The sequence below is a fragment of the Carassius gibelio genome, chromosome B22 (assembly GCF_023724105.1).
Source record: "Carassius gibelio isolate Cgi1373 ecotype wild population from Czech Republic chromosome B22, carGib1.2-hapl.c, whole genome shotgun sequence".
NCBI classification, from domain to species: Eukaryota; Metazoa; Chordata; class Actinopteri; order Cypriniformes; family Cyprinidae; genus Carassius; species Carassius gibelio.
The window spans coordinates 39091022-39109508 of record NC_068417.1 but is presented as its reverse complement, the minus strand read 5'-3'; the positions used below and the strand labels follow the sequence as shown (position 1 = coordinate 39109508).

Below are 18487 nucleotides of genomic sequence, written 5' to 3'. Positions count from 1 at the left end.
GAATGGTTTTTAAAAATGATAAAGGAAGAAAGGAACTGAAATTATTAATGGAAGAAAATAATATGATTGATGTATGGAGAGAAAGAAATGAAAAAAGAAAGAATATTCAAGGAGGCAATTAGTAGGGAATTTTATGTGTAAAACAAGAATTGATTTTATTTTATGTACAAGGAACATTGAAGGTTTTATCGGTAACATTAAATATGTGGAATCAAGCTTAAGTGACCATAAACCACTTTTTATACAAGTAGACTGGAGTTCATTGAAAAGAGGGCCGGGTGTATGGGTTTTAAATGTAGAGGTTTTGAAGAATGAGGAATATGTGTTAAGTATTAAAGAAATAATTAAAAAAGAAAAGGAGAATGAAATGTACAGTGAAGATAAAAGGATATGGTGGGAAAATGTTAAATATTTAGTAAAAAAAATTCACGATAAAGTATTGCAAATTGATACAGATGTGTAAGAGGAAGAAGGAGAGAGAAATAAGAGAAAAATTGGAAAATGAATTAAATGAGAATGGTAAAAAGATATACAAAAAATAAAAGAATTGGAGGGATTATTGAAAGACATGGAAGAGGAAAAATATGAAGGTGCAAGACTAAGGAGTAAAGCTAAATATACTGTGGAGGGTGAAAAATGTACAAAGTTTTTCTTTGATCTAGAAAAAATAAGAGGGAAAGCTGGAATGATTAAAGAAACAAGAGGGAAAAATGGTGTAGTGGTGGAAACAAATGAGGAAATATTAAAAGAAGTAAAAGCTTATTATGAAATTCTGTTTAGTACTGAGAGTTGAAAGAAGAAGAGAAATTGGAGTTACTAAATCAAATAAAAACAACAGTAGGAGAAGTAGACAAAAAAGAGTGTGATGAAGAGATAAGGGAAGAAGAGGTAAAAAGAGCAATAAGTGAATTGAACAAAAATAAAAGTCCAGGTATAGATGGTTTGGGGAGTGAATTTTATATAGTTTTTAAAGATTTTTTAACCAGTATTTTAAAAGAAGTATATGAAGACATTTTTAAAAAAGAGGAAATGAATCAGAGAATGGGGATGGGATTAATAAAGTTGATATATAAAAGAAAAGGAGATAAAGTAGACCTAAAAAATTATAGACCAATTACAATGCTGAATACAGATCTGAAAATTTTAACAAAAGTTTTAGCCAATAGATTGAAAGAGGTAATACCAACCATAATTAAAACAAACCAAGTGTATGGAGTAAAAGGGAAAGATATAGCGGATACAACTTTAAGTTTAATAGATAGAATAAGATATATGAAAGAAAAAAACAAAAAAGGATATGTTATTAGTTTGGATTTTGAAAAGGCCTTTGATAGAGTGGAGCATGATTATTTATTTGGAATTTTAAGAAGGTACGGGTTTGGGGATAATTTTGTCAAGTGGATTACAATTTTATACAGGGGAGCAATAACAAGAATACAGTGTAACGGTTTTTTAACAGAATGTTTTAAAATTACTAGGTCAATAAGACAAGGATGTCCTTTATCAGCGCTTTTATATTATTTTGCAGAACCATTGGGATTAGTTGTTAAAATAGATGAAGACATAAGAGGGATAAACATTGAAGGAAGTGGGGGAAATGAAAAAATATTTCAATATGCAGACGATACAACAATAATAGTTAAGGATATAGAGAGTGTTAATAAAGTAATGGAAGTAGTACAGATGTTTTGTAGGGGATCAGGAGGCAAGTTAAATGAAGAAAAAACAACATATGTGAGATTTGGAGGAGTAAATGTTTTAACTGATTATTTTAATTTTAAAGAAACAAAAGAAATAAGGATTTTAGGTGTTCTAATGGGAAAAGACGAAAGGAATGTTAAAAAAAAAAATGTGGGAAGAAATAGTAGGAGGAATTGAAAGAAGGTTCAATTTTTGGAAATTGAGGACTTTAAGTTTAAAAGGGAAGGTTTTAATTTTAAATGTGTTAATGGTGTCAAAGTTGTGGTATGTTTTATATGTGACTGCTATGCCAATGTGGGTGGAGAAAAGGTTGAAAAAATGTTTTTTTTTTATTTTTTATGGAATAGTAAACCGTCAAGAATTGCATATAGTACATTAATAGGAGAAGTAGGGAAAGGAGGGATGGGATTAATTGATGTTGAACAGAGAAAAAATAGCTTAAGAGTTAAAATAGTAAAAAAATATCTAGATGATGGTCACAAAACAGCATGGAAAAAGACAATGGAATATTTTTTAAACAAATGTGGGGATTTTAACATGGGGGATGGGATTTTATGGATCAAAACTAAGAATTGGATGACAGAGTGCTTACCAGAGTTTTATAGGGAAATGTTTAGTGCCTGGGGAAAATTTTTAGACAAAGTAGAGTATGATCCACATGGGAGAGAAAACATTTTAAATCAACCTCTGTTTTTAAACAAAAACATTTTAAAACAAGACAAAGAATTGTTTTTAAAGAAATGGATGGATGTGGGGATAACAAGAGTGAGAGATGTTTTATATGAATTTAAAGAAGGATTTTTACTGACACAATGTATTGTGGATGCAATGGAAGAGGCAAAAGAAGATTACAGTGAACAAGAAATAAAAAATAAATATGAAATCATTAAAAATGCAATACCTAAAGAGTGGATTAAAAGAATAGAAAGTATGGAAGGAGAACCAAAAGAGAAATGTATTAATGTGAAATTAGGGGAAAAACTGTATGATTTTAAGGAATGTACTGTGACAATGATTTATTGTGCTTTTAGAGATGATGTTTTTAAAGAGCTGATTGTAAATGGATACTGGGTGCAGAAATTCAAAGATTTAAAAAAAGAGTAAATATGGAGAAACATGATGGGGAAATGTGTGGAAACAAAATTGGAATGTTTGGAGTATTTTATAAGGCATAAAGTGGTTTTTACTGATGTTATTTTAAATAAAATAGGAATGGAAGAAAATGCTCTGTGTAAAGTGTGCCAGGAACAGGAAGAGGGGATTTTACATATGTTTTTACATTGTAGAGAGCTAGAGGATTTTTTAAGGAAATGTAAATGTTTAATTAAAGATGTGGGATGAAAATGTAATGGAATGGAACAGAGTTGTGATGTTTGGTTGGGAAAAAAAGTGTAAAAACAAAAGTTTCATTAATCTGTGTGTAATGCTAATGAAAAGTGCAATATGGGACAGAAGAACTGTGGCTAAAAAGGAAAAAATTGTGTTGGATGTTTGGAGTGTGTTTAAAAGAAAAACAGAATTATATATTGAAAAACTGTATGTGTACTTTAAAGGTGTAAAGAATTTAGACTCTTATTATGATGTTTTTACCCCAAAAGATTGTTGTGTTATAAATGATTTAATGTGGAAGTTGCCAGAAAGTGGAAGAGTTTTTTAACCCTTGTGCATCCTTGAGGACATTTTTGGCTTTTTCAGTTTTTTTTTTTTTTATAACTTTGCCTGTGTTAATGCTAACTGCATAAAAGTTGCCACAGGTGTGTATTTTTAATATTTCACCTTCATTTCCTTTAAAAAATCTATTTTCTACTAGGTACACAAAATACTTCCTCTCAGGACCTTTTGGACAAAAATGTCCCCATTGAAACCCATTAAATCTGCTATTTTTAATCCCGGTGCCATTCAACTATAAAATGACGCAATCTTTGTTAACAGGCTTTCATTCTGTTGGCAAGGCTTCAAAATTTAAATTTTTACTATTTTTTTTACCAGATGGTGCCATTTTTTCAGGTTTGGCATATAAAGAAAATTATCGCTTTATTGTTGTTTACGGCTGTTTTCGGCTTATGCATATTATAGAGCCAATTAGATATTTTATGAAGCTATAATAGTGTGGGTGTGTTGGTATGGATGTCAGAGTGTGGTTTGTATGTGTGTACTGAAAATGTTGTGTGTGTGTGTGAACAGTTTGAATGAAAATATATATATATTGTACTGGAAATCACAAATCCCACCTCATGTAAATAAGTCATACAGAGTCATAGACCCTCTCATGCGAAAACTGAATAAAGTCAAAAAGTTTTGAAGAGCTTTGAAGATTTTTTTTCATTCAAACACATTTCTTATTACTTGTTTGCACTTTTTCATTTGTTATTATTTTTGTTCAAAGATAAAAGGTGAGCTTGATTTTGATGTAGTAGTTCAGAAGCCCCTCAAAACCTTGTTTTTGTTTTCACCTCGAGAAAATGGTGATTGTTTTGTCTGGTAGATTTTAGTTGAGACAGGTGCTTTCACAGCCAAACCTATAAATATCAGTGGCTTGAGGGCATTGTCATTTCGTAGTTTGCAAGATGAAGAGACGTTTCACAGCAAGGGAAGCTCTGGATCTAGTTGTGGCCACCAACAGTGAGCACCCGGCTACATGTGAAAGTGAGGATGAAGAGTTGACTTCAGAAGATGAAGTCAAGTTTGCATTAGAGTCTGACTCTGATAGCTCTTGTTCCTCTGATGAAAGCACTGAGAGCGAGGACACAGAAGAGACTGCAGATCTTCAGTGGATTTCAAAAAATGGGCAGATTCTCTGGTCTTCCACTCACACTGAGACGCTGCGCTACAATCCTGCCAAGGGTATGACCCCGGGTCCCACACACTATGCAACTGCCCGCATCACAACTTTGCAGTCCTGCTTCGACCTCTTCATCACCGAAGAAATCATTCAGCTTCTTCTGGAGAACACTAATTTACACGGGAGGCGTTTTGTGACAGATTGGATTGATTTCGATTCCACTGACATTCAGGCATACATCGGGCTGCTGATTCTGGCTGGCGTGTACAAGTCCCGAAATGAATCAACAAGAAGCCTGTGGGATGTGGAAAACGGACGTTCCATTTTCCGAGCCACCATGTCCCACCGTAAATTCAAGCTCCTGAGCTCCACCCTGAGGTTCGATGATAGGATGACACGACCTGCACGTTACATGCATGACAAGCTGGCTGCATTTCGGACCATCTGGGAGAAGTGGACACATCGCCTTCCCCTGCTGTTCAACCCAGGCCAGGATGTCTGTGTGGATGAGCAGCTCGTCCCTTTCAAAGGCAGATGCAGATTTCGCCAGTACATGCCCAGCAAGCCTGCCAAGTATGGCATAAAAATTTGGGTCACCTGTGATGTCACCACATCCTATGCATGGAAGTTGCAAATTTACACGGGGAAGTCTCCTGGAAGTCCTGCGGAGGTGAACCAAGGAAAAAGGGTCATTCTGGAAATGACGGAGGGGCTCCAGGGGAACACTGTGACCTGCGACAATTTTTTCACCTCCTATGGACTGGCGGAGGAGCTTCTAAAGAGGAAGATGGCCCTAGTTGGCACAATTCACAGGAACAAGCCAGAGCTTCCCCCACAGCTGCTGCAAATAAAGCATAGAGCACTTCTGTCCTCCCTCTTTGCTTTTACTAAGACGCACACAGCTGTGTCTTACGTACCCAAACGAGGGAAGAATGTGCTGCTCCTTAGCACCAAGCACCGCGAGCCAGCTGTGAGCGACACTGAAAAAAAGAAGCCAGTGATCATTACAGACTACAACCGCTGCAAAGGAGGTGTCGACAACCTGGACAAGGAATGTGTCATTATGCTTCAGTTACACACATTTATTCTTACTGCAAAATGCTTTTAGTATTCAGTATTTTTTGTATCTATATATTCAGTGTTGTAGTTTTTTGAAAGAGGAAAAGAATATTTTGTTTATTTTTATTCTTACTGCATAGTTCCTTTATAATTTAGTATTTCTTGCATTTCTATACACAATATTATATTTTTGTGAATGATGAGAAGAATATTTCGTTTATTTCTTCTTTTGCAGGTTGTTGGCACCTACAGCTGTAGGAGAAGAACATGTCGGTGGCCAGTGGTTCAGTGGTGTAGATGTGTCTTCCTTCAACTCCTTTGTACTGTGGTCAGCCGTGGATCCCTCCTGGAACCAGGGCAAAACATTTAGACGGAGGCTGTTTTTGGAGGAACTGGGGAAAGCACTTGTGATGCCGCAAATATCACGAAGACAGCGCATCCCCCGCACACCATCTACGTCCACCACAATGGAGGATCAACAGCAGGGAGACCCAAACACCAAAAAGAGGAAGGTCTGCACGTTCTGCACTGACAAAAAGAAAAAAAGTGCTTCCACCTGCAACAAGTGTGGCAAGCATATATGCAAAGTCCACACAATCACATACTGCAGCTCCTGCTGTGTGTGAATTCCCTCATAGTAGGCACATGCCTACTATTTCTGTTATCTGTTCCCTAATTCCCTCTGCATAAATGTCTACTATTTCTATTCTGAGTGTTCTCGAGTTTTGCACAATAAATCTTGTTCTTGTTCAAAGTGATCTTGTATTTTTGCTTTATTTATAGAGCAATATAAGATATATTCTATCAAAAAGTAAAAACTTTGGAGGATAATAGGAGTAATAAAACTATGATTTTACTTGGACATTTTTGTCCTTTATGGACCTGAGTGGTAGTTTTTATTTTAAATATGTTACTGCATAAAAATATGAAAGCATAAAAATGTATGTTGTTGTTAACCATTGACATATCCAAGGATGTAATATTTAAAGGAAAAAAAAAACTGCTTAGCATTTAGTATATGAAAATGTTTTATTATTATTATAATTTTTATAAAAATCAACAGTGGCATTATGTAAAGAAACCGGCATTTAAGGTGTTAAAATTCTGAAAATTAATGAATGTTTGGTAATTATGATTAGAACTGATGCTGGAAAAAAATCTAAGTCAGTGAAAGTGGAAAAAAATATTAATCTATAATATTTTTTTTGACACTTTTTTGACAAGGACATTTTTGTCCTTTATTGGCCTGAGTGGTAGTTTTATTTTTAAACTGACACTGCAAAAAAAATATAAATGCCTCCAAATTAATATTGTTGTTAATAATTAACATATCAAAGACTGAAATTATCAAAGAAATGAAATCTGCTTAGGATTCACTATATGGAAAATAATAATAATTATTATTATTTTTATTTAAAACAACAGTGGCATTATGTAGAGAAACCATCATTTAAAGGGTTAAAATTCTGAAAATTAATGAATGTTTGGTAATTATGAATAGAACTGATGCTAGTAAAAATCTAAGTCAGTGAAAGTGGAGAAAAATATTAATCTATAATATTTTTATGACACTTTTTTGACATGGACATTTTTGTCCTTTATGGACCTGAGAGGTAGCTTTTTTTTAAATCTGATACTGCTTAAAAAATATGAATGCATAAAAAATAATGTTGTTGTTAATCATTGACATTTCCAAGGCTGTAATAAGCAAAGAAAAAATAATCTGCTTAGCATTTAGTAAATTGAAAATAATTAAAAAAAAAAATTTTTTCATAAAAAAACAACAGTGGCATTGTGTAAACAAACCAGCATTTAAAGGGTTAAAATTCTGAAAATTAATGAATGTTTGGTCATTATGATTAAGGCTGATTCTGGTTAAAAAAAATGGCGTCAGTGAAAGTGGAAAAAAATATAAATCTATAATATTTTTATGACACTTTTTGGACATGGACATTTTTGTCCCCTATGAACCTATGTGTAACTTTTTTTTAATTGATGCACAAGGGTTAAATTATCGATGTAAAGGAAAGATGTGTAATGTAGAGATGTGTAAAGACGATGTTCTGTATTTTCTATTTGAATGTGTTTAATCTATTGTATTTTATTGATTGAAATTACTTAATTAAAAAAAAAAAAAAAAAAAAAGGCTATGCCCGATCTCGTCTGATCTCGGAAGCTAAGCAGGTTTGGGCCTGGTTAGTACTTGGATGGGAGACCGCCTGGGAATACCAGGTGCTGTAAGCTTTTTGGACATTTTTCACTTAGTATATAATAATTTTGCCAAAAAATAGAGTCAGTGCCCGATCTCTGAATATTAGCAGGTGTGGGCCTGGTTAGTACATGGATGGGAGACTGCCTGGGAATACCAGGTGCTTTAATCTTTTTGGAAAATTTCACGAATTATATAATAATCTTTCATTAAAAAAAAAAAAAAAAAAAAAAAAGAGTCAATGCCCGATCTCTGAATCTTAGCAGGTTTAGGTCTGGTTAATACTTGGATGGGAGACCGCCTGGGAATACCAGGTGCTGTAAGCTTTTTGGACATTTTTCACTTAGTATATAATAATTTGGCCAAATAATAAAGTCAATGCCCGATCTCTGAATCTTAGCAGGTTTGGGCCTGGTTAGTACATGGATGGGAGACTGCCTGGGAATACCAGGTGCTTTAATCTTTTGGAAAATTTCATGAATTATATAATAATCTTTCATAAAAAAAAAAAAAAAAAAAAAAAAAAAAGAAAGAAACAGTAAATACCCGATCTCTGAATCTTAGCAGGTTTAGGTCTGGTTAGTACTTTGATGAGAGACTGCCTAGGAATACCAGGTGCTTGAAGCTTTTGGGTTTTCTTTCCTACTTATATAATGTACTGGCGATTAGATTGGCTGGTCTTTAAATAGCCCTCTCTTTGCAGCAGTTTTCGCTTACGGCCATACCAACCTGGCTATGCCCGATCTCGTCTGATCTCGTAAGCTAAGCAGGTTTGGGCCTGGTTAGTACTTGGATGGGAGACCGCCTGGGAATACCAGGTGCTGTAAGCTTTTTGGACATTTTTCACTTAGTATATAATAATTTTGCCAAATAATAAAGTCAATGCCCGATCTCTGAATCTTAGCAGGTTTGGGCCTGGTTAGTACATGGATGGGAGACTGCCTGGGAATACCAGGTGCTTTAATCTTTTGAAAAAATTTCACGAATTATATAATAATCTTTCATAAAAAAAAAAAAAAATAAAAAAAAAAAAATAAAAAAAAAAAGAAACAGTAAATGCCCGATCTCTGAATCTTAGCAGGTTTAGGTCTGGTTAGTACTTGGATGGGAGACCGCCAGGGAATACCAGGTGCTGTAAGCTTTTTGAACATTTTTCACTTAGTATATCATAATTTTGCCAAATAATAGAGTCAATGCCCGATATCTGAATCTTAGCAGGTTTAGGTCTGGTTAGTACTTTGATGAGAGACTGCCTAGGAATACCAGGTGCTTTAAGCTTTTGGGTTTTCTTTCCTACTTATATAATGTACTGGCGATTAGATTGGCTGGTCTTTAAATAGCCATCTCTTTGCAGCAGTCTTCGCTTACGGCCATACCAACCTGGCTATGCCCGATCTCGTCTGATCTCGGAAGCTAAGCAGGTTTGAGCCTGGTTAGTACTTGGATGGGAGACCGCCTGGGAATACCAGGTGCTGTAAGCTTTTTGGACATTTTTCACTTGGTATATAATAATTTTGCCAAAAAAATATAGTCAATGCCCGATCTCTGAATATTAGCAGGTTTGGGCCTGGTTAGTACATGGATGGGAGACTGCCTGGGAATACCAGGTGCTTTAATCTTTTGGAAAATTTCACGAATTATATAATAATCTTTCATTAAAAAAAAAAAAAAAAAAAAAAAAAAAAAGAAAGCGTCAATGCCCGATCTCTGAATCTTAGCAGGTTTAGGTCTGGTTAGTACTTTGATGAGAGACTGCCTAGGAATACCAGGTGCTTTAAGCTTTTGGGTTTTCTTTCCTACTTACATAATGTACTGGCGATTAGATTGGCTGGTCTTTAAATAGCCCTCTCTCTGCAGTTGTTATCGCTTACGGCCATACCAACCTGGCTATGCCCGATCTCGTCTGATCTCGGAAGCTAAGCAGGTTTGGGCCTGGTTAGTACTTGGATGGGAGACCGCCTGGGAATACCAGGTGCTGTAAGCTTTTTGGACATTTTTCACTTAGTATATAATAATTTTGCCAAAAAATATAGTCAATGCCCGACCTCTGAATATTAGCAGATTCGGGCATGGTTTACTTCATGGATGGGAGACTGCCTGGGAATACCAGGTGCTTTAATCTTTTTGGAAAATTTCACGAATTATATAATAATCTTTCATTAAAAAAAAAAAAGAGTCAATGCCCGATCTCTGAATCTTAGCAGGTTTAGGTCTGGTTAGTACTTGGATGGGAGACCGCCAGGGAATACCAGGTGCTGTAAGCTTTTTAGACATTTTTCACTTAGTATATAATAATTTTGCCAAATAATAGAGTCAATGTCCGATCTCTGAATCTTAGCAGGTTTAGGTCTGGTTAGTACTTTGATGAGAGGCTGCCTAGGAATACCAGGTGCTTTAAGCTTTTGGGTTTTCTTTCCTACTTATATAATGTACTGGCGATTAGATTGGCTGGTCTTTAACCCTTTAGGCGCCAGAGTTTTTTTCCTAAAACGTTCGATTTTGACATCTTAATTTCAAAAGGCTATATCTTAAAATTTATAAAAGATAAAGACTTTCTGTCAATTATAAAAATATTAAGGATGACCCAATGCTAATGTAGGGATTTTATTTTCCCATCTAATTTGCATATTATGACGTCATATGGGGTGGTCATCTTGAATTATAGAATTTTCATGAAAAGTCACATGTTTAAATGATAAAATGGAGCACTTCTTTCCCCAAAAAAATGTCCCTCACCTTCTGTGTGCTATATTGCACAATACTGAATGCTCAGATAAATAGTAAGCAGTAAACAAACTGTGTAAATCATTACTAATAAATGGTAGAAACAAACCGAATATATGTAGCGGTTGGGATTTTCAATTTACTACATGCAGCAGGCACTCTGATTTCATGTATGGGGCACATATATATTATTCATATGACACACAAACACAAGTAGACAAGACCTGATTAGTTCAAAAGCTCTGCCCCGTGTCACATCGCCTCTGCTTCTGCTATGAGCAGTGCGGCCAGATCTGCCTCATGCACGTGTAGCCGGCGTGGTCTGCACTTCGCCGACTACTGCGTTGTGTTCTGGTGCACTGATGACAGGACACCGACTTTCCTCAAGGCACTTTATTCGGCTCACTGTTAAATTTCAAAGAGAGCAATAATTCAGGATTCAATCCTCGAATTAGAATCAGCCTCTCTCAATCACGTAGAATGCAGACTAAACATTTAATCACATACAAAAATCAGAAAATAAAATACAAAAGAATAATTAAACATATCACATTAGGCATAGATATATATAATGTGTATGTGCCATATTGCATGTTATCTCTGTTCACCACACTGGGCTTTTAGCTCTTACATTAACATTTTGCAACATGAAATAAACTATCTTTTCAATAATTAATACATATACAGTTATATGCACAAAGCAACATGTACATGCTTTACATCTGGGCTTTGTAGTGCAATTGAACATTAATCAATACAAGAAAACGTTTTAAATGAACACATTATATTCATAACCTGGTATTGGGAGTACATACCTGTTAAATTTCAAAGAGAGCAATAATTCAGGATTCAATCCTTGAATTAGAATCAGCCTAACATAAGAAAAAGGACAACTGAAACGTGGGCTGTGACACAAGAGGATAGAATGACGATCACTAACATACAGCTAAACAAAACACGTTTCTCAAACTCTCAAAACAGCAAAATTCTCGACACATCTCAATTAAATGTAAGTGCACTCATCATAAATTACACATACAAGTTACCATGTGCTCTGAAACTAGTTTTAACAGGTATATCTCAATCTTTACATTGCACTAACGTGAACACATACCTCTCTCAATCACGTAGAATGCAGACTGAGAAAAGAACGCTAAAATCCAGTATATGACCTCACATCCAATAGAGGGCGCACATACACAAAAAAATAACTCTCCCAATACCTATAGAGCTACAATGACATAACTGAACAATATAGTATTTTGGTGAAATAAACTCACAAACAATAGAAAATAAAAAATAAAAGGTTGCAAAAATATATGTCATTCTTTGACCTGTTACATTCACCCCTCTTTAATTTCACCAAAATCCTGAGCACGCATAGGGTAGAAAAGAAAGAAAACATACAAAACAAAACAAACAAAACAAAACGCTTGTTCACTTGGTCCAAGATAACACTGGGACTCCATTCCCCATCCACAGCATATAAAGCTACTTACAAAGTAAGTTGAAAGAAAACAGCAGTTGATCAGGCTACTGCCCCTTCTAGTGAATATGATGCCTTTTACACCATATTAGATCTCGGAACACTTTCCCTCCAATATGAACATCTCATGACTCAAGTCATACTAAAGTTGACAAAGAAAAATATCTGAATCTCTATTTTTTTTCTAAAATAAAGAAAGTAAAGACAGTGACCTCCTATTGACCCCTTTTACAAAATTCTTGGTGAGTGGTTTTTGCACCATGTTCTCTATCAGGCGATTGACTGCCTTAACAACCCTGCCAGTACGTGTCCTGACAACCGGTCTCTCAGGCCCTTGTGCCTGGGTGGGTGTGTGACTATCAGTCATTGTAACAGGTGAGGTGCCATCATGGGACTCGGTCTCATCTAAGTCAGGGACATTAATTGGGGCGGCAGAGTCAATGTCAGTTATGTGCAAATCAGGGGACACACTGGAACCCAACAAGTCTCTCACAGGTGAGTATTTGGTTCCTCCTTGGCTTCTGACCTCACTAAACTGGGCTCTCGTGGGTGTCAGTTGAACAGACTCTCTGGACAGAGAGTGGGGTATCTCATTCTCCATCTCAGACTCAACAGCTTCTCCCATAGACTCAGACTCAGCAACAGATGACGCGTTTAACCAGGAGCAGGTACGGTCCTCGGAAGCGTCTACTGCCAGGCCACTCAAGGCATCAACAGAAGGAGGCTGGAACTCACTAGCCACATCTGAGGCAGCTTCATCCATCTCCTCCCCGCTTTGTTCGGGCACAGGTAAGAAGCTCACATCCAACATCAGATTCCGATGGACGACTTTGGTTTTCCCACTCTCATCCCTGACTTTGTAAACGTGTGTCTGAGGGTTCCGGTCTATGATGGTATACATAGTGGGCTCCCACTTGTCCATTAACTTCCTCTTCCCTCTCTCCGCTTTATTAGCAAGCAAAACTCGGTCGCCAATGTTCAAGTGGGTTCCACGCACTCTCTTGTTGTAGCCATCAGCTTGATGTTGCTGTCCTTTCCTCGCATGCTGCTGAACTATGCTGGCAGCCACATGGAGGTTCGCCATCAGCTTCTCTGCATAGGTCTTATAATTTACCACGACTGGATCCTTCAAAACTTGTTTGAAGACCATATCTACCGGGAGTCTGGGGACTCGACCATACATCAAATAGAATGGAGGATATCCAGTTGTTTCATGAGTGGTGGCATTATACGCAAAAGTCAAAGTCTGTATTTGTTGGACCCAGTGTTGTTTAGCTGACAGGGGTAGGGAACGCAACATACTGCCAAGCGTCCTATTGAACCTTTCGGTTTGCCCATTTCCCATGGGATGGTATGCTGTTGTGTGTGTTTTCACGATCCCTGTGAGGCTGAGGAGTTCGGCGATGAGTTTGCTTTCAAAATTGGCTCCCTGATCAGAATGTATCCGCTCTGGAAAACCGTAGATGCAGAATACATTATCCCATAACTTCTTTGCTATTTGCTTTGCAGTTTGGTTGACGCAGGAGAATGCATGGGCCAATTTTGTGAAGTGGTCTGTTATGACTAACACATCCACAGATCTTTGCTTACAGTCCTCAGCACTCCAAAAATCAATGCACACTAGTTCCATGGGTGCCGATGTATGAATGCTCTCCAAGGGAGCACGGGCAGCCGGTTCAGGGGTCTTTGCAAGGATACAACGTCGGCAGCATTTCACATATTCCTTGATGTCTCTTCCCATTTGCGGCCAAAAGAAACGCTGTCGGGCAAAATGTGCTGTTCTAGCCTGCCCTTGATGCCCAGCGAGGTCATGCACACCAGCGAGAGCCTTGGCCTTCAAGCTAACAGGCAGCACAAACTGATACCTCTTCTCTCTACTTAATGGGTCTTTGGTTACCCTATATAGGACTCCATCCTGAACTTTTAGATGATGCCACTGCTTGCACAGTGTCTGGGCCGTAAGAGCCAACCCACGTCTCTTTCGCCTAGGTGGTGGCTCACCCCTCTGAACGAGTGGCAGGACCTCCCTGATAACAGGATCCGTCTCCTGGCTGTGCCTTAGTTCACCGATGGAGAGGGCTGGAAGTGTGTCTTGTCCTGAAAGCACCGCCTGGGGTAGAGCACTGAGAAACTGTGTTGCTCTTATCTCTGCTCCCCTTTCCCACTCTATGTGAGCTTCACAAGCAGATCTTACATGCAAGGGTTCTTGACTGCCGGCCAACCTATCTCGAGTGGTGCCCATGGTTACGCAGCAGCTTGCATCGTTTGCCTGGAGACACTGGGTCTTACACCGGAAAAGATCCTGGACTTTCTCCTCCTTGGTTCCCTCCGCTTCAGCCAAAAGACTTTCATATGGCTCATTGATCAACCTTTGACTCACTGATTTAGCAAAAGGATCTCTACTTAGGGCATCCGCCACAACATTCTTTACCCCAGGGATGTGTTTGATGCTGAAGGTGTATGGGGAAAGCTTTGCCACCCACCTCTGTTCGCAAGCGTCAAGTTTTGGTTTGGTCATTATATAGGTCAAAGGATTATTGTCGGTCCACACTGTAAAAGTGTGGCCCTTCAACCAGTGGCTAAATTTTTCACAAACACTCCATTTGAGCGCCAAGAACTCCAGGCGGTGGGCAGGATACCTCTTTTGTGAGCCAGTGAGGGTCTTGCTGGCAAAGGCGATTGGGCGTGCCTTCATTTCCCCTTCTGGTATCTGGGACAGAACTGCCCCAAGGCCGTCAAGAGACGCATCAATGGACAGAACCAAGGGTTTGGAGAAGTCTGGATGGGTAAGGACCACGCAATTCAGGAGCTTCTCTTTAAGACTGGTGAAAGCGGAGTCACAGTCAAGGGTCCAATCCGCAGGTTTGAGCTTTCTGTACACTCCTGGATTCTGACTGTACTTCCCGGCCTTCCCTCTCCGTTTCTGGCCAGATGTGAGGGCAAACAGGGGCTTTGCGATGGAGGAGCAATTTAGGATGAAGTGTTGGTAGTAAAATACCATCCCCAGGAACGACTTCACCCTGTGGACTGAAGGAGTGCAGCCATCGTCTTCCATCAAGTCCCTCTTTGACATTTTGGCAATGACCTCAACCTTCTCCGGGTCAACAGCAACACCGTCACCGTCAACGATTTGTCCGAGGAACTTCACAGACCTCCGTAACAGATGGCACTTTTTTGGACCCAACTTCAGGTTATGCTCCCGCAGCCTCTGAAAAACAACCTCCAATCTACTGATAGCCTGCTGTTCATTGGGGGCAAAGATCAAGAGGTCATCTAGATAGCACAAGAGACTGCTGAAGTTAAGATCACCAAAGATACTCAGCATCATCCTCATGAACGACACGGGACTGTTGCAAAGCCCCTGCGGCATTCTGTTATACTCGTGCAGGCCTAGTGGTGTTGTGAAGGCGGTATACTTTTTGTCCTCCTCATGCATGGTAAGGTTATAAAAACCAGACGTAAGGTCCATGGTGCTGAAGACAGCATTACCGCCAAGGGCAGCCAAGCAGTCCGATTGATGGGGCATAGGATGAGCATCCTTGATGGTTCTCGCATTCAGCCATCGAAAGTCTGTGCATATACGGAGATCGCATTTTTCTTCCAGACCATCACAAGTGGGGAAGCATATTCACTCATTGATTTCCGTATGATTCCCTGCTCTTCCATCTCGGTGAGAACTTGACGCAGCTTTTGATAGTGGGCTGGCGGCACTCTGCGATACGGAAGACGGAAGGGATGGTCATCAGTGAGGCGGATTCTATGCGCAAAGCCCTTGGCTTCTCCACAATCAAGATGATGCTTTGAAAATACATCCTGATATTTCTCAAGCAATGTCACAAGTTGGAGCTTGGTGGAGGGGCTCACTTCACAATGGTCAATATCGACATTTCCTAGACCAGACTTTTGCAGCCTGTCTTTCAGGGCAGTGTTGTCATCCTGTTCAACATGAGTCACTTTAACAGAGCCAGCGTCACTCTGACAGGAACCCTGGAACAGTGTGAGGTCTTCGGCTGCAACACAAGTAGAGACGTCTGCAAGCTTGCTGTTCTTTCTCAGAGTGAGTGGTTTGTCGGAGATTTTGGTGATTTTCATGGGGGTCCAGCCATCTCCCCAAAGTGGTGTTAGCACTCTCCCCACCATGATGCCGCGAGGCACACACCTGGAGGTTGTAGGCTCCACCATAACTGTGCTCCCAGGTGACTTGGGCACATTACTTGGCAGTCTCCCCCACAGCAAGTACTCTTGTTTGGGAAGGAGAGTCACCGCCTGAGTTAGCTTCACTGTCCCTACTTTTTCCGGCACATCTTCACCTCTCCATCTCGTGAGACTTGTCATCATTTCCAAGAACTGTTCGCCATCTGAAGACCCTCTTGTATTGCTCGAGATAAGTGTCCAATAACTGTTCTCGTTTTTCAGCTGATGCAGCACACATTTCAACATGTTGGTTCCTACTATGATGTCATCTTTCTGACCAGTGACCACCAGAACTGGGACCATGCACTTCACCCCATACAAACTTAGTTCCATATCATACATACACTTGGGGCTCACCTGTACTCCTCCACAGCCAACAAGGATGATGCGCTGCGGAAGTTCTTGCTGTTGGGTCAAGACGCTGTCTGATAGAAGTCTCTGTTCTGCCTCTTCACTTAACGTGCAGGCCATTGAGCCTGTATCGATGAGCCCTTGCAACTGAGCACAGCCATTAACTGTCACTGGTGCGTAAAATAACTCACTGAATGTCTCGACTGTGTGAATATTCTGAACAATTACTGTGCAATTATCAGACATTGCTTTACAAACATTGACATACATCTCCTTCAATTCTTCACTCTCATCAAGGGTTGACGTTTTGGTGCTCACACATCCCCTTCCCGTATGTGAGCTATCTAGTTTAAACTGGCTCCACCTTGCTCTGGGTTAGGCGGTGCTTGCGCTGACTGTGGCCTGGTGTTAATTCTTGGCCGGCGCTGTTGGCACTCCCTCTTCCAGTGGCCGGGCTTGTAACAGCCCATACAGAGGTTTGCCTGTCTACAGTGCGCAGTTGTTGAATGTTCAGCAGACTGACAGACTTTACATCTATTCTGAACAATGGCCGCGGGGCCCCTGCTCGGTGGCACAACTGCTGCTGTCTGTGCCATCTGCTCCAGCACACGGTTCAGCAAGCCAATGAGAGACTGGATGCAGACACTCTCGGTCTGAGGAGAAGATGGGAGCCCCATTGCCTTCGGGTGGCTTGTAAGGTCTGTGGAGTTATTAACAGTGGCTGTCTCTGTTGCTAATGTCTGAGCATGTATACCAATGTTCTTTGGCCGACAAGATTTGGCTTGAGACATTGTTCTGGCCTCTCTTTGATGTTCAATGAGATGTTCCTGAATCTCATTTGCCGTCCACTTTTCAGCTGTTTTACACTTCAGGACACTTGCAAGAGCGGGGTCGGGACAGTGTTTCACCAGCATCATTGTGACTTCGTGAGAGGGGTCCTCAATGTTTCGCCCCTGCCTTCTCAGACACTCATCCACGACATCCACAGCTTTATTCAAGCGTATCCAATAGTCCATGGGACTTTCTCCAGCCAAAGGAAGCGTGTTGTAAAAATCTGCTAAAAGCATTGAAGAGTAGGTTACCTCGCTGAAATGTTGTTTCAGAATATCAAAGACGAGCTTGGAGTTTTCAGCTGGCTGCAGCGATGGCATGCTGCGCAGGGTAACTTTTACAATGTCTCTAGCCTTTCCCATTAGTCTTGACATTATCTCCTGGGAGTACTCTTGCGGGTGTATGCCCCTCTTATTCAGGTAAACGCTCATAATTTCTTCCCACTCATGCACTGTGTGTTTGTCCGTTCCATCACCCCTGAAGTACGGCGGCTCTTTGACATCTGTCTTCATAACTAACTTAACTCCAGTCATGTTCAAGTCAGACTGTCCATATCCTAAGTTCATGCTAAGTGTAGGAGTGGTTTGGCTATCTGCACTACCAACAGATCTCTGTAGTTGGCTAGCAATGTTCTCTCCTATTTCGTGAGCTAACTGTGTGATGAGACTTCCTAGGTCTGCGGAACTCACATCTGGACTAGACACTGGCTGACGTGGAGAATATTCATCTGAATGTGCATGAGTATATGAAAATACAGGACGGCCCACTGAATTAACGCCACTCCCAATGTCTGGTGCATCTCCTAACCTACTCATGTGTGGTGCGGGAGAATGTTCATCAGTACGTAAGCGTGTGGACGAGAATACAGGTCGACCTAATACACCAGCACCTTTAACCGGCGTGCTTTCCACCCTACTCATAAACCTACCCCTCCCTAGGTTTACTCCCACTGCATCCCCAACACTAAGTGGTGTCTGCACATGCTTGCCATCAGTCATTTTGAAAAAAAAAAAAGTTGTAATGTGATAGACTATGATAATAATATGTGAATTACTAGTACATGCGAATATGGGATGAAAAAAAAACAATGTAAAATGATACTAGCTGAGATAGAGGCAATTAAACGTTACAATTTACACAATGATATCAG

The 18487-nt window shown here is 39.6% G+C and overlaps 1 protein-coding gene and 3 non-coding genes across 4 annotated transcripts; all 4 read left to right on the top strand.

Moving 5' to 3' along the window:
• The first annotated feature begins 4268 nt into the window (after positions 1-4268).
• Positions 4269-5591, top strand: LOC127986886 (piggyBac transposable element-derived protein 3-like). Its single transcript, XM_052589143.1, has one exon. The coding sequence runs from the start codon at positions 4269-4271 to the stop codon at positions 5589-5591; it is 1323 nt and encodes a 440-aa protein (XP_052445103.1).
• A 2871-nt stretch (positions 5592-8462) lies between these two features.
• LOC127999234 (5S ribosomal RNA) lies at positions 8463-8581 on the top strand. Its single transcript, XR_008172054.1, has one exon. It is a non-coding gene; the product is annotated as a 5S ribosomal RNA (ribosomal RNA).
• Positions 8582-9113: 532 nt separating this feature from the next.
• LOC127999309 (5S ribosomal RNA) lies at positions 9114-9232 on the top strand. Its single transcript, XR_008172129.1, has one exon. It is a non-coding gene; the product is annotated as a 5S ribosomal RNA (ribosomal RNA).
• A 384-nt stretch (positions 9233-9616) lies between these two features.
• LOC127993598 (5S ribosomal RNA) lies at positions 9617-9735 on the top strand. The gene has a single exon (XR_008166610.1). It is a non-coding gene; the product is annotated as a 5S ribosomal RNA (ribosomal RNA).
• Positions 9736-18487: the final 8752 nt, after the last annotated feature.

Excerpts from the sequence above, each read along its gene's own strand:
- LOC127986886 (XM_052589143.1), top strand. The coding sequence starts at position 4,269 with ATGAAGAGACGTTTCACAGCAAGGGAAGCTCTGGATCTAGTTGTGGCC.